Source organism: Oncorhynchus keta, chromosome 23 (assembly GCF_023373465.1).
Source record: "Oncorhynchus keta strain PuntledgeMale-10-30-2019 chromosome 23, Oket_V2, whole genome shotgun sequence".
In the NCBI taxonomy this organism is placed as follows: Eukaryota; Metazoa; Chordata; class Actinopteri; order Salmoniformes; family Salmonidae; genus Oncorhynchus; species Oncorhynchus keta.
The window spans coordinates 16,543,510-16,567,535 of NC_068443.1; the positions used below are offsets into that span (position 1 = coordinate 16,543,510).

General features: G+C 42.3%; 1 protein-coding gene across 1 annotated transcript; it reads right to left on the reverse strand.

Moving 5' to 3' along the window:
* Nucleotides 1-2,804: 2,804 nt before the first annotated feature.
* Nucleotides 2,805-22,413, reverse strand: LOC118401873 (matrix metalloproteinase-14-like). Its single transcript, XM_035799516.2, has 10 exons — nucleotides 21,814-22,413; nucleotides 9,605-9,753; nucleotides 9,272-9,394; nucleotides 8,704-9,011; nucleotides 8,080-8,241; nucleotides 7,731-7,897; nucleotides 5,930-6,068; nucleotides 5,637-5,787; nucleotides 5,039-5,154; nucleotides 2,805-4,887 (listed from the first exon to the last, which is right to left on the reverse strand). Exons 1-10 carry the CDS (start codon nucleotides 21,910-21,912, stop codon nucleotides 4,511-4,513), a joined length of 1,791 nt encoding a protein of 596 aa, XP_035655409.1. The 5' UTR covers nucleotides 21,913-22,413; the 3' UTR covers nucleotides 2,805-4,510.
* Nucleotides 22,414-24,026: the final 1,613 nt, after the last annotated feature.

Consider the following 24,026-nt stretch of genomic DNA (forward strand, 5'->3'; position numbering starts at 1 on the left):
GTCATTGTTTGTCACCTAATTTTCCTCTGGACCTGTGCACCTACGTTGTATACTTTCATTCATAGGATAGGATGTAGCAACCTCATGATGGGTGTAGGGAAAATTTGAGTATCATGTAGTAGCCTATACCTATCGATGTTACATTGAGCTGGGTGAATGGAATATGAATGACATACGAATTAAACGTCACTGACCGCCACTGTTTTACAACAATGGTCATGAGTAGGACCTTCAATTTTCAACCTGGACTCAGGGATAAACATAACATAGTAAAGGAAAATCCGGGACACTCAAATTATTACATTTTACGTTTGGTAAGGTATGTATTAATTTGTGGATGTCTATCCATTTGCATGATATGTTATGAATTACATTTTGTTTGATATTTTTTGATACAATTTGTATGAAACAGTATGTTACAAATGATAATTTGTTGTGGCTAACGTTAGCTAGGTGGCTAACGTTAGCTACACTAGCGGTTAAAGTTAGGTTTAAAGTTATGGTTAGGAGTTAGGTTAAAGGGTTAGGGGAAGGGTTAGCTAATTAGTTGCAAAGTTGCTAATTAGCTAAAATCAATCAATCAAATGTATTTATAAAGCCCTTTTTACATCAGCAGATGTCACAAAGTGGTAAAGTTGTCAATGACGAGATTAGAGCGTGCAACCTTTGGGTTGCTAGACATTTGTGTTATACGCCCCCCCAACCCCCCAACCAACCACCCTCTTTTTGTTTTTGCCTTAAGTAATCTTCTGTCTTATGTAACCTTACCAAACGTAACATATCATACGAATTTGAGTGTCCCGGATTTTCATTTACTATGTTACTAGTCTATGAGACCATCCTGTTCTTCCTGACCAATTGACCTGACCAAAACAACTTTAGTTCGTGCTTATAGCCTTGGGGCCAGAGTTTTGCCTCTTCAAGTCATGTGGTCAGCAAAGATTCTAGGTCCTATTCATCATGGGTTGCCTGGCCAGACAGTGATGTCATTCTGTGGCAGACAGACGGTGACTTCCTCATCACCAAGGCCCATTCATTAGCAGGTCTGCGGCACTGCAACTAAAACAGCCCCAGGAAGTCTCTCCTGGAGAGATAGAGAAACTGGGGAAAAATAGGGAAAGCAAAAGAAAGAGAGAGCAGGGACATTGCCTGGGGTGCATATAATGTAGCTAGGTGTTGGACTGCAACAAATGTAGGCCCCATAGAGAGGGGAAGAGAGATGGATGGATAAGAGAACGAGATTAAGAAAATAGTGGGTTTTCTTCTGTTCATCTATTTGGAAAAAGAAATGAGAGCTGGATGATGAAAGAGGGGCTGGGAAAGGAGGAGGTTATTGGCGGAGTGGTCTTTGTTAGGGCTTGTGAAAAAAGTTAGTAATTTAGGCAAAAGGGAAGAAACTGTTTCCAATTACACAGAGGGAGAGGAAAGAGAGAGGGGAAGAAGGAGAGGGAGGGAGAGAGATAGAAAAGGATTTGTGGGGAGGAATATGCTGAGGTTGTTTTTCATACTGAAGAATCAGCTGGGAAAAGAGTACGTGCACACACACACACACACACACACACACACACACACACACACACACACACACACACACACACACACACACACACACACACACACACACACACACACACACACACACACACACACACACACACACACACACACACACACACACACACACACACACACAAATCCCCACAAACACACGTCTGACAAGTTCACAAGGCATGGAGGTAGACTCACACACATAAAACATGTACTGTGCATTTACAGTGATATACTCAGCACACAATGGAAATACACCCTCCAACCGCCATCCTGTTGGCCTGCTGTGTGTCTGGCAGTTCAGATGCAGTTGGAATTCCAGATGTTGTTAATGGAATTCTTCTCCCTCTCTGGCTTCCAAATGTGATTCAACACTCCCTCTCCCTTCCCATCCCAACCAAGTGAGCCTCATGACTCTCTCCCCAGTTCAAAACTCAACTCCACAACACACTGTCTCCAGCAGATGGAAAGGCTGGTCGACCTAAATCATTTTAACACAATAGGAAAATACACTACCTCATCAACGTAATTGCCCAAACGTCATGCTTTAATCATAACATTGAATATGTTAACTAAAGTGATTTCCTCTCTCTCTCTTTCTCTTATGCACAAATCCGTTTTTTGTCAAAAGCTGTTAGGAGACGCCTTAGCCAGTTGCTTCATGATTTGATTGCTAGCTCTATTGGCTCATATAACACACACACACACACACACACACACACACACACACACACACACACACACACACACACACACACACACACACACACACACACACACACACACACACACACACACACACACACACACACACACACACACACACACACACACACACACACACACACACACACAGCCATGAACACCATAGGGTTTACACAATCCTCTTCATTCCTATTTTAATTTAATCCTTAGACATAGTCTTTGTTTTCCGACCCAGTTTCAGGCCTGCCAGTTGCCAAGCACCAGTAAGAGAGGGGAGCTTTTGGGGAGCAAGAACCCTGGAGGTAAAGCAAGAGTGAGAGTATGGGACCAGTTGCCGTACGATGGTAAGGTGGAGTAATATGGAGAGTAGGTAAGCAGTAAGGGTGAATGATTACAATACCAGGGTGATATTGAGCTTCAGTTAGGATTTTACTTGCGTAAGTTGTTTATGAAGTAATTTGTTAAGGAGTGCCTCTGAGTGTATATTCCTGTGTATGTCTGTGACTGACCAATTAGTGCTGAAACAAAAATAAAGAGCACATATTACTATGCATTTTTTAAAAACATTTTATTTAAAGGATTAATGTGAAAAATACAGGCACAATCTTATTCAAATACTTTAAATACAGTAGTTATAATTATTATAATTATAAAAATGAATATCATTATTATTGTTCTAAATACTAGTAAACTTTTGCGTCCCTGAAAAATAAAAACAGCACCATGATTTGAGAACTGTAAACAAGTGGAATGACAAAAAGGAGTCATTTTCATATCTTCTATTTATTGCATTGAGATGGAAAAACAATCAAGTTTCACAAAATAATATCCCCATCCCATTCCCTTTCCCTCAAATCAAATATACATTTAAGGCCACTTTCAAAACGTAGTTCCCTGTCCAGCAGGACATTTAATGACAATGTACACAAACACATTCTATACATGGAGAACAAAAAACAATAGTACTAGACATAATAATAATGACAACATCATTAATAATAATAATAATAATAATCATTATAATAATCATTAAAACACTGCATGACATTAAAGAATATTAAGGACTGTCGTGGAATTATTATAATCAGAAGGAGAGACTTTTACATTTCTTCAAAACAAGTCAACTTTATTATTGAATTATTGCAGTAATGGAGCTTGTCAACGAGCCCCACGTAGGTGATTCAGCGAGAGCCCAACCAGCAGGACTAAGTCCATCCTTCTGGATGTTCATGACAAATCACAGGTGTATAGAATGGGTCACAAGGTTAAGATTCATATGAAAGATACTAATAATTCACAGCAAACAGTATTTGCTGTAAAGAGTGTTCTCATTGTGTAGAAACCAGGGTCTGGCCCCCCAACTCCATAGTAGGTGCCAGGTGCACCGGTTTGTGTCAGGAACTGCAACAATGCTGTTTAAAAAAAATGCTCAACAGTTTCCTGTGTGTATCAAGAATGGTCCTCTACCCAAATGACATCCAGACAAATTGGCACAACTGTGGGAAGCATTGGAGTCAACATGGGCCAGCATCCCTGTGGAATGCTTTCGACACCTTGTAGTCTATTCCCCAACGAATTGAGTCTGTTCTGAGGGCAAAGGGGGGAGGGTGCAACTCAATATTAGGAAGGTGTTCCTAATGTTTGGTAAACTCAGTGTTTATCCCCTCTCTCTCCAGACCGTTCATAGTTCATGTGATATAACTGAGATACTGTATATGAGGCAACACTTAATAGGTGAATGGCTTTGACAGAATCTAGCATCCTCTGCTAACATGGAGCAGAACATCACATGACGCTGGTTGTATTCTTTAACACAATAGGTGCTGGAATGGATGGATGGAGGCACTGCACATAATTATGTTCAAATAAAGCTGAAATTTACCAGGACACAAACACTGACAACAGCAACTGAAAAACAAAATTTAAAAAGGCTAAACAAACAGCGATGAGCTGGCGTCAACAACCACAATGAGAGAACAGAAGAGGGGGGAGAAATAGAGGAATAGAGTGGGAGTGAAAGAGCAAAAGGAATCTATTCCATATTTAAGTTGGCCCCAGTAAGGAATATCTAAGCTAACAAATATATCTTGCTCTGGCTAACCTTCGCTCACAGTCTACAGATCCCTTTGACTTTAGTTCTCTAATTTTTCTCCCTCATCTCCACTTGCATTTCCCTCTGTTTGCTCTTTTCTCTCCTATACAGTCCCTCTCAACTCTTCAACCTCCTCTCGTTCCTTCTCTCTCCCTCTCCTCCCCTCTACACCTTGTCCAGTAGTGAGCGTTGACAGTAGAGGAGACGGCGTGGGGTGCCGTACCTGCGGAAGAACAGCAGTGCCCCCAGAGTGAGGATCACACACGCCAGCAGCATGAGGGGAACCACCACCGCCGCCACCACGCCCGCCCCTCCGCCAGATCCTCCCTCCTCCTCGATGATGATCACCTCCGTCTCGTCTCTATCGTCCTTTCTGTCTTCCCGGTCTTGTCCTCCACCCCCTCTCCCTCCGTCGGTCTTGGGGTCCTCCTCTGGACAGCCCATCCAGTCCTTAAGAGCAGACTTGGGGTATCCAGGCTCAACACGAAGCTTCTGGTTGTTGAACTTCCAATACTTATTGGCTTTGTAGAAGTAGGTGTGTCCTGAGAGACAAATACAGTGTGGAGATAAAGATGAACAAAATAAATCCAGAGTTGGAATAACTTTTTTCCTCTAGATTAAAACAGAAAAAATACCAATTGCACGCGTGCATGCACCCACACGCACGTACACAAAAACACACAGGATGGTTACCTTGGTCTCTGCTCATGATGCCAGCTTTAATATTGTCTGGGACGCCCTGCCACACACTGATGGGTTTGGGGTATTCAGGGTCCACAGAGCGTGAGTCCTCATTGTATCGATAGTACCTAACATGGGGAGAGATAGACATGTTTCAGTTCAACGTCAGTGCATCCGCATGTCTCCAAACCTCTGGTCTGTGCTGACCTCACACCTACAGGCCTATTACTCTTCCAAAGATGTGGTTGCTCAGCTGGTGTGCTCTGGGTTATGAGATATAAGTGAGCCACTGAAAGACAAAACCTGCCGGAGACAGACGTTCTGGTTCTCTTAGCTTGGCCTTTTGAGTTCAGCCGGATAACTGATATTCAGTGAGTGAATAGTATCATTGTAGCATTTCTGTGTTTCACATTGCTGGTTTTAGTTCTCCATTTCAAAAGTCAGAACCACTTATTTGGGAAATTTGCTATCATCTTATGGCCAAATAGGGCAATTCATGACAGAGAAATATGTTTTCAACGTTCTTTAGTCTTGTACGCTCCACTCCACTCTGTCATGTAATGTTGACCTAAACAAAGACACAGAGACAATCAGATGCAAAAAGACTGACTTGTGTCCTCTGAAGAAGTATGTCTTGCCGGTGGGGGTGTAGAAGAGAGCAGCGTCTATTTTGTCTTTGGGTAGACCACTTCCAATCTCCTTCAGAGGCTTGGGGTAGCCATCCTCCAGAAGAGACTCCTTGAAAACCCAGTGCCTGTCTCCTACACAGAGTCAGAGAGAGAATCTGAATGAGTGGTTTTCCTCAGTAATGATATCTAATTTAATGGGAATAGTAGACTATGTAAATATTGTGACGGAACCTTAACAGAGGTTGTAATGTTAACAGAGTAAAGTCAAATTTACCTTTGAAAAATACAAAATTGCCATCATCCCTTTCATAAGCAGCATTGATGTTTGACGGCAGGCCCCTCCAGAAATGGCCTATTGGCATTGGGTACCCATCCAGAACCGCGTTGTTACGGACTCTCCAGAACCACTTATCCTGAAGGAGAGAAAGAGACAGGGTTAATACCTCTACAAACTAAATATACATGTACAGTGGGGCAAAAAAGTATTTAGTCAGCCACCAATTGTGCAAGTTCTCCCACTTAAAAAGATGAGAGAGGCCTGTAATTTTCATCATAGGTACACATCATAGGTACACAGAAAATCACATTGTAGGATTTTTAATGAATTTATTTGCAGATGGTGGAAAATAAGTATTTGGTCAATAACAAAAGTTTATCTCAATACCTTTGTTGGCAATGACAGAGGTCAAACTTTTTCTGTAAGTCTTCACAAGGTTTTCACACACTGTTGCTGGTATTTTGGCCCATTCCTCCATGCAGATCTCCTCTAGAGCAGTGATATTTTGGGGCTGTTACTGGGCAACACGGACTTTCAATTCCCTCCAAAGATTTTCTATGGGGTTGAGATCTGGAGACTGGCTAGGCCACTCCAGGACCTTGAAATGCTTCTTACGAAGCCACTCCTTCGTTGCCCGGGCGGTGTGTTTGGGATCATTGTCATGCTGAAAGACCCAGCCATGTTTCAACTTCAATGCCCTTGCTGATGGAAGAAAGTTTTCACTCAAAATCTCACGATACATGGCCCCATTAATTCTTTCCTTTACACGGATCAGTCGTCCTGGTCCCTTTGCAGAAAAACAGCCCCAAAGCATAATGTTTCCACCCCCATGCTTCACAGTAGGTATGGTGTTCTTTGGATGCAACTCAGCATTCTTTGTCCTCCAAACACGACGAGTTGACTTTTTACCAAAAAGTAAATTATATTATATATTTTGGCTTCATCTGACCATATGACATTCTCCCAATCTTCTTCTGGATCATCCAAATGCTCTCTAGCAAACTTCAGACGGGCCTGGACATGTACTGGCTTAAGCAGGGGGACACGTCTTGCACCGCAGGATTTGAGTCCCTGGCGGCGTAGTGTGTTACCGATGGTAGGCTTTGTTACTTTGGTCCCAGCCCTCTGCAGGTCATTCACTAGGTCCCCCTGTGTGGTTCTGGGATTTTTGCTCACCGCTCTTGTGATCATTTTGACCCCACGGGGTGAGATTTTGCATGGAGCCCCAGATCGAGGGAGATTATCAGTGGTCTTGTATGTCTTCCATTTCCTAATAATTGCTCCCACAGTTGATTTCTTCAAACCAAGCTGCTTACCTATTGCAGATTCAGTCTTCCCAGCCTGGTGCATGTCTACAATTTTGTTTCTGGTGTCCTTTGACAGCTCTTTGGTCTTGGCCATAGTGGAGTTTGAAGTGTGACTGTTTGAGGTTGTGGACAGGTGTCTTTTATACTGATAACAAGTTCAAACAGGTGCCATTAATACAGGTAACGAGTGGAGGACAGAGGAGCCTCTTAAAGAAGAAGTTACAGGTCTGTGAGAGCCAGAAATCTTGCTTGTTTGTAGGTGACCAAATAGTTATTTTCCACCATAATTTGCAAATAAATTCATTAAAAATCCTACAATGTGATTTTCTGTCATAGTTGAAGTGTACCTATGATGAAAATTACAGGCCTCTCTCATCTTTTTAAGCGGGAGAACTTGCACAATTGGTGGCTGACTAAATACTTTTTTGCCCCACTGTATATACACACAACAACAAAGCTGATTTCAGCTATACATATATGTAATTAAGTACCTTGAACACAAACATTTCTCCTCTGAGGATGGCGATGGTGTCAAAGTGTCCCTCACAGATGTCAGGACCAAAGCCAGGGTTGTATGGGGTGTGAGTGGGTTTGGGTGGGTGGTGAGGGGAGCGTGGGTTAGGTGGAGGAGGGCGAGGGCCACCACCTGATCTACCCCCTGCAGGGTAGCGGGAGATGTAATCCAATGTTATCCTTTACTACTATCATTACATAGGCCCTTTTTTTGTGATCTGATAAAAATAAACTCTGGGCCCTAGTTACAGCCTAGATACAGTAGAACAACAGTATTATCAGTAATGATAATGAATGATAAAGCATTTTCTCTTAGCCTTTGCTCACCATAGATTTGCTGTATTCCCCTGAGGTCATCTTCAGGCAGCTGGAAGTTCTCAGTGTCCATCCACTGGTAGAATGGAGCCATGATGGCAGAGGGGTCGTTGGAGTGCTCCAGGCCAAGAGCATGACCCAGCTCATGTACCGACACCAGGAACACATCATTGCCTAAGACCAACAGAACCATGCGAATACCATAACACAGTATCTGAGAAAGAAGGTACCATGTCATCACCATCACATTAAATTGTCCCATGAAATTCAATCTTGTATAACAATAGCTTATGCATGTATAGCAAAAGCACCATTCAAATGTAACTGACTAGAAACATCTAAAGTATTGACACCCTATTACTATGGTTTTAAATAGCAGGCCTCTCTCTCACCATCAAAACTAAAAACTAAAAAAATCTGGAGATCATTCATCTCCCCCACACAAACATGCCCTGGAGATAAGTTCAAAACACAAACACGTTGGGGCCTGTTGATGGTGTGTTTTATGGCCTGCTGCTCACAACTGCCCGGGGAGCATGGTAACTCCCAACAGGTTAAACTGGTTTTCCTGACATCAGGAATCAAACATGAATTCCCGTCATAACGTTCCTCTTCCAAACACTCAAGGTCACTCACCTGACAGATCACTGTTGCCGACCGTCCAGGGCTCTGCAGAGTCAAAGTGAGTGTCTCCCCCTATGCCGTTACCGGGGAAGTAGGCGTGTGCCAAGAAGCCCCCCTCGCCATCGAAGGGACTGGCATCACCATGGAAACCCTCACCGAAGAAGAGCATGATGTCTGCCATGTCCACCACCCTGTCCCGTATGTGACTGTAGGGGATCTCCCTGAAGCGTAGAGGGGTCACATTCTCCCACACCTTGAAGGCCTTCCTGATAGCCTCATTGGTCTCATATTCCCCCACCTTAGGGGTGTAGTTCTGTATACTGAGAGATGGAGAGAGGGGGCACCATTAGAGAGAGAGAAGAGAACAGTTTGTGAAAGGAGGAAGATGGAGACAGGGGGAATAAGAGAGGAAACGGTGATACACTTTACTTGGTATATTAAGTCACTGGGGAATTTCTGAAAATCTGGTTGAGATGAGGGGAATTTACAGTATGACTTGACATGACTTCACCATATGGGTTGTGGGGGTTCTTTTCATTTTTACCCGACACATGCACTTAGAGTTGGAGGGCTAACCTACCAATAGGTGAGATCGGTCTTGTCCCATTTCAGGCCCTGGATAGCATAGCGCTTCTTTCTTAGGTTGCTCTTCAGCACAGTGCCAAACTTGTCTGGAACTCCACAGCGCGGCCGCTTCATCGCCCTGGCAAACACAATTCAGGGACCGGTCACACAATGCCCATTAGAATCTCTATCTTGGAAACAGGTCATTGATTAATTTATCTTTGAATCAGTGAGTTCACACAGGTAAGACCATGCGTTTTCCTTGCCACATGACCTGACCAGAAGAAACTCTAACAAACAGGGTAATATGGTACTGAACCTGCAACAGTTTAGCATGAAAGGGACTCACTCTAAAGTGTTATTGTCGATAGAGCCGGTGATGGTCAGGCCGTAGAATCTCTGCATGGCTGTGATGGCCGTGGTGATGGAGTAAGGGGAGCGGGCAGCATGTGTCCGCAGGTCACCTGGCGGCAGGTAGCCATATTGCTGCAACCACACCTGAAACATGGAGGTTGTACTGTTACAACATGTCTCAAATGCGTGAAGAATTAATATACTATGAATAAATCAACATCTGTTGAATGTCTTCAAATAAGACAGAGTGGGCTCTGGTGTTGATATACATTTCACAATGACATAAATAACGAATAAGCTCTAATTTAGGTTTTCATATGTTTTGGCTTGCAGGAGAAGCACAATGTCCACAAACAGGTGCTGGTCATTCCAATGGGTAAGTATAAAAGTATTCAAACATCAACACTACTCTTCAGTGACTGTGTCCAGCCAGCCCAATGGGACTCTGATGTACTGATGTACTGAAACCAAACCAGGGCAAAATGGCACCCACAAAGACAGCTCAGATTTCACTAAAGCCCTTGTAGGGAAAATTCTAAATCCTGGTAGACAAAGACTGAACAGTGAAACTGAAAACACTCTGTTGGTAAAATATTTCCACATTGTAAGTTACGAACTATAGTACTCTGGTGTCTTTTTCATTGTGTTTGTGTGTACATGGCAAACATGGTCTCTATAGGACTACAGAGGTATCGTTTTTCATTGAGACCATGCTCCAGATATATGTCATAATTGTTTATGAGATTTTTTATTCCAGTCGGGCCTCTGCAGTAAGGGGTGTCCTTACATCCCTATAGGTCTAGGGTGGCCTCGCTTTCCAGGCTTGTTCTTGTAAGATTACAGTGTCTGGCTGCACTAGAGAAGTTGCCAAATTATTATATATCTGACCTTACTTTCCCCTGGAAACTTATTAAACTCTGGTGCCTCCCTCTCTCTATTTGGAGCAGAACCAGTGGCTGGGTCCCAAACCGCTCCCACACAGTTTCAGCTCTGCCCTTTCTCCCCCAAACAGGAGTTGGAGGTAGTGAAAGCTGATACTTCTCTGATATTCTTTACCGAACACATCCTGACTTGAACATTGTCAATAAGCTAGCACACAGCCAGGAAGTGTTTTTCACAACTCTAAATACAATTTGTTTGATTGTATGTTTGACCTTCAACTATTTAGTTCTTCACAAAAGTAGACTAACCTCTTCAGTTGCATTAATGTCAGTCTCTATTGAAACAGCACAGTCAGTCAGTCAGTCATTTTACTGGGAATTTCTCTATGATCCCATCCAAACCTCAAAGTCTAAACCTCTCCCCCCTACCCGTCTCTCTGTCCTCTTCTCTCCCCACTCCTCCTTCCCCTCTCCCTCTCTTTTCTAATATGGAAAACCCAAAGGCCTGAGGGTAAATTATTGTGAACAACCACACCCTGTGCACAGTCAGTACATCGTTACTATAGTGTATGTAACTTCCTGTTAGGTTGGTGTCCATGTTCCAGGAACATAAAGAACATAACAACACTTTTAATTAACTAGTAATGATGCCATTTCAGCTCCTCAGTGAATTTCATATAAATAAAAATTGTGAAACATTAAACAAGTTCTCATTTTTAGAACAATACAAAATATATTCACATCACCAAATAATTTATGAAAACACAATGTTTTGCAATGAAGGTCTACAGTAGCCTCAGCAACACTCTGTAGGGTAGCAACATGGTATAGCCGGAGGACAGCTAGCTTCCGTCCTCCTCTGGGTACATCGACTTCAATACAAAACCTAGAAGGCTCATGGTTCTCACCACCTTCCATAGACTTATACAGTAATTATGACAACTTGACAAGCTGAAATTCGGCTTGGCCTCTAAGACCCTCAGAAACTTTTACAGATGCACAATTAAGAGCATCCTGTCGGGTTGTATCACTGCCTGGTATGGCAACTGCACCACCTGGTACGGCAGCTGCACCTCCCGCAACCGCAGGGCTCTCCAGAGGGTGGTACGGTCTGCCCAACGCTTCACCGTGGGCACACTGCCTGCCCTCAAGGACAACTACAGCACCCAATGTCAAAGGAAGGCCAAAAAGATAATCAAGGACATCAACCATACGAGCCACGGCCTGTTCGCCCCGCTACCATCCAGAAGGCGAGGTCAGTACAGGTGCATACAGCTGGGACCAAAAGACTGAAATACAGCTTCTATCTCAAGGCCACCGACTGTTAAATAGCAATCACAAGCCGGCTACCACCTGGCTACTCAACCCTGCACCTTAGAGACTGCTGCCTCTTTCCATAGAGATGGAATCTCTGACCACTTTAATAATGGAACACTAGTCACTTTAATAATGTTTACATACGGCTTTACTAATTTCATATGTATATACTGTATTCTACTATATGCTAGTCAATGCCACTCCGACATTGCTCGTCCTAATATTTATATATTTCTTTATTCCATTATTTTAATTTTAGATTTGTGAATTATTGTGAATTGTTAGATACTACTGCACTGTTGGAGCTAGGACCACAAGCATTTCGCTACCCCACAATAACATCTGCTAAATATGTGTATGTGACCAATAACATCTGCTAAATATGTGTATGTGACCAATAACATCTGCTAAATACAGTGCCTTGCGAAAGTATTCGGCCCCCTTGAACTTTGCGAACTTTTGCCACATTTCAGGCTTCAAACATAAAGATATAAATCTGTATTTTTTTGTGACGAATCAACAACAAGTGGGACACAATCATGAAGTGGAACGACATTTATTGGATATTTCAAACTTTTTTAACAAATCAAAAACTGAAAAATTGTGCGTGCAAAATTATTCAGCCCCTTTACTTTCAGTGCAGCAAACTCTCTCCAGAAGTTCGGTGAGGATCTCTGAATGATCCAATGTTGACCTAAATGACTAATGATGATAAATACAATCCACCTGTGTGTAATCAAGTCTCCGTATAAATGCACCTGCACTGTGATAGTCTCAGAGGTCGCAGAGAGCATCATGAAGAACAAGGAACACACCAGGCAGGTCCGAGATACTGTTGTGAAGAAGTTTAAAGCTAAATACAGTGCCTTGCGAAAGTATTCGGCCCCCTTGAACTTTGCGAACTTTTGCCACATTTCAGGCTTCAAACATAAAGATATAAAACTGTATTTTTTTGTGACGAATCAACAACAAGTGGGACACAATCATGAAGTGGAACGACATTTATTGGATATTTCAAACTTTTTTAACAAATCAAAAACTGAAAAATTGTGCGTGCAAAATTATTCAGCCCCTTTACTTTCAGTGCAGCAAACTCTCTCCAGAAGTTCGGTGAGGATCTCTGAATGATCCAATGTTGACCTAAATGACTAATGATGATAAATACAATCCACCTGTGTGTAATCAAGTCTCCGTATAAATGCACCTGCACTGTGATAGTCTCAGAGGTCGCAGAGAGCATCATGAAGAACAAGGAACACACCAGGCAGGTCCGAGATACTGTTGTGAAGAAGTTTAAAGCCGGATTTGGATACAAAAAGATTTCCCAAGCTTTAAACATCCCAAGGAGCACTGTGCAAGCGATAATATTGAAATGGAAGGAGTATCAGACCACTGCAAATCTACCAAGACCTGGCCGTCCCTCTTAACTTTCAGCTCATACAAGGAGAAGACTGATCAGAGATGCAGCCAAGAGGCCCATGATCACTCTGGATGAACTGCAGAGATCTACAGCTAAGGTGGGAGACTCTGTCCATAGGACAACAATCAGTCGTATATTGCACAAATCTGGCCTTTATGGAAGAGTGGCAAGAAGAAAGCCATTTCTTAAAGATATCCATAAAAAGTGTCGTTTAAAGTTTGCCACAAGTCACCTGGGAGACACACCAAACATGTGGAAGAAGGTGCTCTGGTCAGATGAAACCAAAATTGAACTTTTTGGCAACAATGCAAAACGTTATGTTTGGCGTAAAAGCAACACAGCTCATCACCCTGAACACACCATCCCCACTGTCAAACATGGTGGTGGCAGCATCATGGTTTGGGCCTGTTTTTCTTCAGCAGGGACAGGGAAGATGGTTAAAATTGATGGGAAGATGGATGGAGCCAAATACAGGACCATTCTGGAAGAAAACCTGATGGGACGGATATTTGTCTTCCAACAAGACAATGATCCAAAACATAAAGCAAAATCTACAATGGAATGGTTCAAAAATAAACATATCCAGGTGTTAGAATGGCCAAGTCAAAGTCCAGACCTGAATCCAATCGAGAATCTGTGGAAAGAACTGAAAACTGCTGTTCACAAATGCTCTCCATCCAACCTCACTGAGCTCGAGCTGTTTTGCAAGGAGGAATGGGAAAAAATTTCAGTCTCTCGATGTGCAAAACTGATAGAGACATACCCCAAGCGACTTACAGCTGTAATCACAGCAAAAGGTGGCGCTACAAAGTATTAACTTAAGGGGGCTGAATAATTTTGCACGCCCAATTTTTCAGTTTTTGGTTTGTTAAAAAAGTTTGAAATATCCAATAAATGTTGTTCCACTTCATGATTGTGTCCCACTTGTTGTTGATTCTTCACAAAAAAATACAGTTTTATATCTTTATGTTTGAAGCCTGAAATGTGGCAAAAGGTCGCAAAGTTCAAGGGGGCCGAATACTTTCGCAAGGCACTGTATGTGTATGTGACCAATAACATCTGCTAAATACATGTATGTGACCAATAACTTCTGCTAAATACGGAATATGTATGTGACCAATAACATCTGCTAAATACAGAATATGTACGCGACCAATAACATCTGCTAAATACAGAATATGTACGCGACCAATAACATCTGCTAAATACAGAATATGTACGCGACCAATAACATCTGCTAAATACAGAATATGTACGCGACCAATAACATCTGCTAAATACAGAATATGTACGCGACCAATAACATCTGCTAAATACAGAATATGTATGTGACCAATAACTTCTGCTAAATACGGAATATGTATGTGACCAATAACATCTGCTAAATACATGTATGAGACCAATAACATCTGCTAAATATGTGTATGTGACCAATAACATCTGCTAAATATGTGTATGTGACCAATAAAATTGGATTTAAACATCCGGAGGACGTCCTCCAACCTATCAGAGTTCTTGCAGCATGAACTGACATGTTGTCCACCCAATCAAAGGACCAGAGAATTAATCCAGTACTGAAAGCATAAGCTACAGCTAGCTAGCACTGCAGTGCATAAAATGTGGACAGTTGTTGACTTAAAGAGAGAGAAAGACAACAGTTTAATAGTTTTGAACAAATGTATTTATTTAAAAATGAAGGAGAGACAAGAGAGAGAGAGAGCTAACTATATTTCAAAGTATATATTTTTTTCAGAGAGAGAGAGAGAGAGAGGTATATTAGGTTGTAGTTTTTTCAACATTCACTTAGCTAGCAAATGCAGCTAGCTAGTTTAGCTTACTCAAACACCCGGCTCAAACAGAGAGGGATGCTATGTTAGTTAGCTGCCTATGACTATGCAAAACTAGAACTTTTCCAAGTCAGGGTAAGCTTTTGGCTTTATTAATTGATTACGACAGTGGCCCGCTGGTGTAACAGCTAAACTGCATTGACTGAACTGCTTGATTGTAGCGGCTTTACTAACGTGTTAGTTCTAGTAGCTCTAGACTATGACGCTCTAGACTATGACGTGACAATGCTGTAGGATGTGTGTAGCGGTCAGCGGTCACGATATGAAGGTTTGGCCTGGAAAGGTTCTCGCCTGGTCACAGACAGCTGATGTGTTCTGCACTGAAGTCCACAAGCAAAGGGAAAAGGGGTGAGGAGGAGCGCACACAGATAGTTGCGAGAAGGAATTATATATACAACGAGCAAAGTGATCATGCTGTGTGATCAGGGGTGTATTAATTCCGCTAATTCTGTTGAAAAACGTTTTTCTTAAACAGAAGCAAACAGAACAAAACAGGGATAAACATACCAGAATTTCTCATTTGCAACTGTTTGACTAATGATTACACCCTAGATCAGCTAGATGCAGGCAAGAGTGTGCAAGGTGGTATTGAATGTGTCAATATCTGTCATATTGATTACTCAAAATTCTCTAGACACGTAGGCGTGCTTGGAATGGAGGGGACTAATCTCTCTCGGGGAGACCCTGCTCTCTGTGTTAAGACTTAATATGTGAAAGAGGTCTTTCTAATGGATTATGATAATAGAAATATAATGGAGGTGTGAGGACATGTCTTAGATGAATAGTTTGTTTTAGGACAAGATTCAATTCTATGCTTGACATAAGGCCACAGCTGCTCTTTCTGAGGCCACTATACCTTTCATTATAGTCTTCTATCTAGGTCTTTCATAGTGTGTGTTGTTGTTAAACTGTATTTAAAATGGATGCATGAGCGAGAGAGCCATTGATCAACACTGAATACTTGTTTCAATGATAAGCCTAGTGAGTCCCACTCCTCCCATCCATGGTCCCATTGGTGGGTCCACAAAGAATAGTCTTTAATTAAGGGTATACTACTCCTAACTCTTGTCGTTTTGATCACTGAAGCCTAGAGAGTGAGTGGGCAGTGGGCAGTTATAGTGGTCCCTTTATTTGCTTTAGTTAGTTGAGTGAGTAAGACCTAGTATATAGACATTTTCCATGAACGAAGTAATAAATGAATAGCCCTAGGCTTTTTAGAGGCAAGGATATGACTTCCCTGACCTTAAAAAGACTTACATGAAATTTGGCTCGGTTCTCCAGATTACTGATCCACTTAATGTGTCACAATGACTACCAACAAACACAACAACAGAGCATGAGAAAGAAGCCTCATAGCTTATAGCTAGATACACAATGATCTGGACACTTGGCTTAGGAGCCACAGCACACAGTATTACAAATCACAACACACACATACACTACATGGTCAAAATATGTGGATACCCCTTCAAATTTGTGGATTCGGCTATTTCAGCCACACCCATTGCTGACAGGTGTATAAAATCGAGCACACCGCCATGCAATCTCCATAGACAAACATTGGCAGTAGAATGGCCTTGCTGAAGAGCTCAGTGACTTTTTACGTGGCACTGTCATAGGATGCCACCTTTCCAACAAGTCAGTTTGTCAAATCTCTGCTCTGCTAGAGCTGCCCCAGTCAACTGTAAGTGCTGTTATTGTGAAGTGCAAACATCTAGGAGCAACAACTGCTCAGCTGCGAAGTGGTAAGCCACACAAGCTCACAGAACGAGACTGCCGAGTGCTGAAGTGCGTAGAGCGTAAAAAAATAGTCTGTCCTCAGTTACAACACTCACTACCGATTTCCAAACTGCCTCTGGAAGCAACGTTAGCACAAGACCTGTTTGTTGGGAGCTTCATGAAATGTGTTTCCATGATCGAGCAGCCTAAGATCACCATGCGCAATGCCAAGCATCGGCTGAAGTGGTATAAAGCTTGTCACATTGGACTCTGGAGCAGTGGAAACACGTTCTTTGGAGTGATGAATCACGCTTCACCATCTGGCAATCTGACAGACGAATCTGGGTTTGGCGGTTGCCAGGAGAACGCTACCTGCCCCAACTGTAAGTTTGGTGGAGGAGGAATAATGGTCTGGGGGTGTTTTTCATGGTTCGAGCTACACCACTTAGTTCCAGTGAAGGGAGATCTTAACGATACAGCATACAATGACATTCTAGTCCTGACCCGAACCCCATCGAACACCTTTGGGATGAATTGGAACGCCGACTGCAAGCTAGACCATCGCCATATTAATGCCCATGATTTTGTCATGAGATGTTCGACGAGCAGGTGTCCACATACTTTTGGTAATGTAGTGTATATCATAAGAATCAATAAACATAAATGTGTCTGGGTGGTGTTACAACATTATCGTCATAAATATTCTATGTGGCTATTACTGATAAACCTCCCTGACCTCTGACTCGTCTCTACATGCACATAATGTGTATGGGATTCCAGCTGTCTATGCAAACAGTCCTCTAGCCAGCATCAACAAGACTGAGCAAAAGAAGCAGCTCAGTTGATAGAGCATGGCACTTGTAACGTCAGCGGTAGTGGTTTCAATTCCCACCACCCCCAATATGTAAAATGACTGTAAGTTCCTTACGATAAAATTGTCTGCTAAATGGCATATATTGTTATTATATATACAGTTGAAGTCAGAAGTTTACATACACTAAAGTTGGAGTCATTAAAACTCGTTTTTCAACCACTCCAAAAATGTATTGTAAACTAACTATAGTTTTGGCAAGTCAGTTAGGACATATACTTTGTTCATGACACAAGTATTTTTTTAACAATTTTTTACAGACAGATTATTTCACTTATAATTCACTGTATCACAATTCCAGTGGGTCAGAAGTTTACATACACTAAGTTGACTGTGCCTTTAAACAGCTTGGAAAATTCAGAAAATGATGTCATGGCTTAGAAGCTTCTGATAGGCTAATTGACATCATTTGAGTCAATTAGAGGTGAACCTGTGGATGTATTCCAAGGCCTACCTTCAAACTCAGGGCCTCCTTGCTTGACATCATGGGAAAATCAAAAGAAATCAGCCAAGACCTCAGAAAATAAATTGTAGACCTCCACAAGTCTGGTTCATCCTTGGGAGCAATTTCCAAACGCCTGAAGGTACCACTCTCATCTGTACATACAATAGTGTGCAAGTATAAACACCATGGGACCACGCAGCCGTCATACCGCTCAGGAAGGAGACGCGCTGTGTCTCCTAGAGATGAACTTACTTTGGTGTGAAAAGTGCAAATCAATCCCAGAACAACAGCAAAGGACCTTGTTAAGATGCTGGAGGAAACAGGTACAAAAGTATCTATATCCACAGTAAAACCAGTCCTACCAGTCCATAACCTGAAAGGCCACTCAGCAATGAAGAAGCCACTGCTCTAAAACCACCTTAAAAAAGCCAGACTACGGATTGCAACTGCACATGGGAACAAAGATCATATTTTGGGGAGAAATGTCCTCTGACCATCGTTATGTTTGGAGGAAAAAGGGGGATGCTTGCAAGCCCAAGAACACCATCCCAACCGTGAAGCACGGGGGTGGCTGCATCATGTTGTGGGGGTGCTTTGCTGCAGGAGAAACTGGTGTACTTTACAAAATAGATGACATCATGAGGTAGGAAAATGATGTGGATATATTGAAGCAACATCTCAAGAAATCAGTCAGGAAGTTAAAGCTTGGTCGCAAATGGGTCTTCCAAATGGACCCCAAGCATACTTCCAAGGTTGTGGCAAAATGGCTTAAGGACAACAAAGTCAAGGTATTGGAGTGGCCATCACAAAGCCCTGACCTCAATCCTATAGAAAATGTGTGGGCAGAACTGAAAAAGCGTGTGCGAGCAAGGATGCCTACAAACCTGACTCAGTTACACCAGCTCTGTCAGGAGGAATGGGCCAAAATTCACCCAACTTATTGTGTGAAGCTTGTGGAAGGCTACACGAAACGTTTGACTCAAGTTAAACCACTTAAAGGCAATGCTACCAAATACTAATTGAGTGTATGTACACTTCTGACCCACTGGGAATGTGATGAAATAAAGAAAAGCTGAAATAAATAATTCTCTATACAATTATTCTGACATTTCACATTCTTAAAATAAAGTGGTGATCCTAACTGACCTAAGACAGTGAATTTTTATGAGGATTAAATTTCAGGAACTGTGAAAAACGGAGTTTAAATGTATTTGGCTAAATTGTATGGAAACTTCCGACTTCAACTGTATAAGAAGTAACATTTTTAAAACATCCCACTGATGCCAAAGTCATTTGAGCATTAGCCAATTTGTCTGCATATCTTAATAAAAGAGAATCCTCTTCTCAAAAGGAAAACAAGAAGGTCAGTCTAATATACTTAATTACGTTATCATTATGAGAAGGTTATAACTAAGACCCTGAGTATTTCCTGGTCAGGTTGTGTGGTCAGGAAACTGGGATGTAGAGTTGTTGCCATGTTACTACCCAGCAGTGCTGCTTGCAGATGTCTACTAAGTGTATGTGGCCTATGAGTAACATCCTGTCACACTGTGTATTGCCTAATTACATCATTCATAAACCTAAACCACTTTGTTCCCAAATTGCATCATCACAATGACTTATTTTCGGTTCCTTTTCATGTGGGTAGTACCCCTTCCCTCTTTTTCTCTCTTTCCTTCCTTTGGCATTTAGTCATCTCCCACTCATTCACATTTCCTTGAGACTGGTTCCCTCTTTGTACTGACTAACACTCATCCCTTTCTCCCCCTCCCCCCTCCATCTCTGTGTCAGTCACTGTATGTGTTGTCATGGTCAGGCTGCCGTGAGACTAATTCAAGAAAATAGGAAATCCCATGCCCACTTCCTATCTCTCCCTGTGGCCACAGGATATGACACACCTGCCTACCTTCCATGACTGGTACTATGGTCTTCACACAGCTGCTTTGAGCCCAGTCCAAACTGCTGGTCTTGATTTACCGTTCATTTTGGGTATTATCACTCTCTCAATACCTAATGTGTAAGCTAGTGAGTGTTCTGGTGCAAAATGATGGCCAAGCATTGTAAGAGTCTGTTTGAGGGACTCATTTTACCAGTAGTATTATGTGGTTTGTTGGTGATTTACCCCAAAGCATGTAAAGGAGAAGCAGCAAAAAGCAGTCTGTCTAAATGACAAACAAACACTATCAGTGCTTCAGTTCCCTCACCTAGTAGCCTGCTTTCTGCTAAATTTGCAGTCTAATCTAGGTCAAGTGTAGTTCAATTATTCTTTACATTTGCACAGCTGGAAATACAATCCAGGCACCTACATTACGCTAAGATTACAGTTAATGCACCAGCAGTCAGATTAAAAACATCAAAAGGGCAGTGATGAAGTCAGAGCTTCCTGGGACATGATCTAGCTGACTGCACTGTCCTAAATGGCAGAGGGTGGGGTGCATAAGGGTTTAACATCATGGTAACTTCCTGTCGTCGAAACAGGCGAGTCCTCCTCCACTGCTGAACACCAGACTATCATATCCTCAGAGGCAGCCCTTAAAACTCCCCTCCCCCAGTTCAACCCTAACTCAGGACAGATGTCAACAATTATGTCTGCATCTCTTTGAACTTGGATTCTATACTGCAACTATAGCGCAACTCTAAATCCCCTCTCCTTTCAGAAAGTGCCTCTGTACCTGACCACAATACAGAGACCATGGTATTTCTCCCATTTGCCGCCTTCTTGTCTTTTTCTTTTCTCATCTCATCTTATTTTGCAGCCTCAGAATTCCTGTTGTCATGCAAGCGATCACCATTGTGGCCTGCTTCCTTTGGCTGAGGTCAGATCAATTCCACATCCACCCAGTTTTACTGTAAACTGTAATCTTGGATATCCTCGACCGCACTCAAAGATTGCGGAAGTAAACCATATATTATTATTATTATTATTAAGCTTTTGAAATTGTACAATCATGAAAGGGATACTATTATATTCTGATGTATCTCCTTGCCTACCATACGTATACATAGGTGGCTGGTGTTTGTGGGACAAGAGGCGTAACAATAAACATGTCAGACAAGTTATTTCCAAAGAATTCTTCCCAGAACAGTTCAAACGGAATTATATTTGTCAAATGTTTGATGTATCTGAAACCAAGTAAATAAGAACACAATATTTGTCTTTACCTACACCACTAAATTATATTCATCTGTACATTTTTATGATTGAATTTCAATGTAGTTGGTAATGACTGTACATTTTGTGTAAATGACATTGGAAGTAAGCCTAGGTTATGAATATGTGCAATACAACTTCGATCGGAAGTGACTTTTTCGTAACAGGCGAGGATAATTTAGGCAGCAGGTTAGGATAATTAGATAAAGTTTAGGAAAAGGTTTAAGGTTAGCTAAAATGCTACCCTAACCTACTACGAAAAGTATCTTCCGGTCGTAGCTGCACTCGATATAGTCACAGGCGTAGTTTTACCTACAGTTTGGCATCCCAGACTTGGGAAATTATTTCCACTTTTTTAACAGTAGGGACTATTGCTTTATAACAGATTAAATCATCATAATGCAAATTGTTTAAATAATGCATATTTGTTGCATATATTTAATAATAATATATGCCATTTGGCAGAACTTTTGTCCAAAGTGAGTCATACATGCATGCATACATTTTCAATAAGGCAACATCTCCCGTTGTTATTTGTTCTTTGACCACTCACCTCGTGTTTTATATCTTGTGTTGCCGCTCCTTGTGCGCTCGGGTCCCATGCCAACACAAGAAACAGCAGTTGGGCAAACGCCTCTATCCAGAGTGCCATTCCACGACACCCGTCCAAAAAGCCGGTTTTGCCCTCTATGACTTTTGCCTGATTCTTCAAGTAGGTATTTGTCAACAAATTTCAAGAGCCTACTAGACTACACATATAGGAAAAATGCTTCCAAATGCAAAATAAGGTGTCAAAAATATTATTATCACTTGCATCCTATGTCGAAAATATACATATTCAACGTAGCTTGCTTCTAAAGATTAACTTAATTAAAGAAAGAGGTGCGACGGGTTGCATCAACGATTTGGCATCCCAACGTTTTAACGCTCAATTTCCACTCTAACTATAATCGACCTACTTGTTTATCTTTGTCCGCAGTACTCAACGTTTTATCTAGTTCTTTGCATCTCCCCCAAACTTGTCCTTGTGATATGTTGATTCCTCTCTCACACAGCTACAGATGTGGTAGTTTGAGAGTCCCTCTCGAAGCCTTTGCTGGAAACTACTAAAACCTCCCACTTTAACATGGGGCTTTCCCTTCTGCCTTGGCATGAATGGGCACGGTTAATTTAGTTGATGACCTTCGCAGAGATGTTGGGAAAATGGTGCCCAGTCAGCCTCTGTAGGCCAGTGGCTGTCGGTAACTTTTAAGATAAGGGAGGACGTTTTTTTTTATGAACATGGCTTATTTCTATTACAGCATATTGGATGACTGTCATTCATATTCCATACACCCAGCTCAATATAACATCGATAGGTCAAATCAAATCAAATTTTATTTGTCACATACACATGGTTAGCAGATGTTAATGCGAGTGTAGCGAAATGCTTGTGCTTCTAGTTCCGACAATGCAGTGATAACCAACAAGTAATCTAACGAACAATTCCAAAACTACTGTCTTACACACAGTGTAAGGGGATAAAAAATATGTACATAAGGATATATGAATGAGTGATGGTACAGGGCAGCATACAGTAGATGGTATCGAGTACAGTATATACATATGAGATGAGTATGTAGACAAAGTAAACAAAGTGGCATAGTTAAAGTGGCTAGTGGTACATGTATTACATAAGGATGCAGTCGATGATATAGAGTACAGTATATACGTATGCATATGAGATGAATAATGTAGGGTAAGTAACATTATATAAGGTAGCATTGTTTAAAGTGGCTAGTGATATATTTACATCATTTCCCATCAATTCCCATTATTAAAGTGGCTGGAGTTGGGTCAGTGTCAATGTCAGTGTGTTGGCAGCAGCCACTCAATGTTAGTGGTGGCTGTTTAACAGTCTGATGGCCTTGAGATAGAAGCTGTTTTTCAGTCTCTCGGTCCCAGCTTTGATGCACCTGTACTGACCTCGCCTTCTGGATGATAGCGGGGTGAACAGGCAGTGGCTCGGGTGGTTGATGTCCTTGATGATCTTTATGGCCTTCCTGTAACATCGGGTGGTGTAGGTGTCCTGGAGGGCAGGTAGTTTGCCCCCGGTGATGCGTTGTGCAGACCTCACTACCCTCTGGAGAGCCTTACGGTTGAGGCGGAGCAGTTGCCGTACCAGGCGGTGATACAGCCCGCCAGGATGCTCTCGATTGTGCATCTGTAGAAGTTTGTGAGTGCTTTTGGTGACAAGCCGAATTTCTTCAGCCTCCTGAGGTTGAAGAGGCGCTGCTGCGCCTTCTTCACGACGCTGTCAGTGTGGGTGGACCAATTCAGTTTGTCTGTGATGTGTATGCCGAGGAACTTAAAACTTGCTACCCTCTCCACTACTGTTCCATCGATGTGGATAGGGGGGTGTTCCCTCTGCTGTTTCCTGAAGTCCACAATCATCTCCTTAGTTTTGTTGACGTTGAGTGTGAGGTTATTTTCCTGACACCACACTCCGAGGGCCCTCACCTCCTCCCTGTAGGCCGTCTCGTCGTTGTGGGTAATCAAGCCTACCACTGTTGTGTCGTCCGCAAACTTGATGATTGAGTTGGAGGCGTGCGTGGCCACGCAGTCGTGGGTGAACAGGGAGTACAGGAGAGGGCTCAGAACGCACCCTTGTGGGGCCCCCGTGTTGAGGATCAGCGGGGAGGAGATGTTGTTGCCTACCCTCACCACCTGGGGGCGGCCCGTCAGGAAGTCCAGTACCCAGTTGCACAGGGCGGGGTCGAGACCCAG

Coding starts and splice junctions, on each gene's coding strand:
- LOC118401873 (XM_035799516.2), bottom strand. CDS start 21,912: ATGGCACTCTGGATAGAGGCGTTTGCCCAACTGCTGTTTCTTGTGTTG. Junction 9,754..21,813: donor CACAAGATATAAAACACGAG/GTGAGTGGTCAA, acceptor TCCATGTTTCAG/GTGTGGTTGCAGCAATATGG. Junction 4,888..5,038: donor CATCATGAGCAGAGACCAAG/GTAACCATCCTG, acceptor TTTGTCTCTCAG/GACACACCTACTTCTACAAA.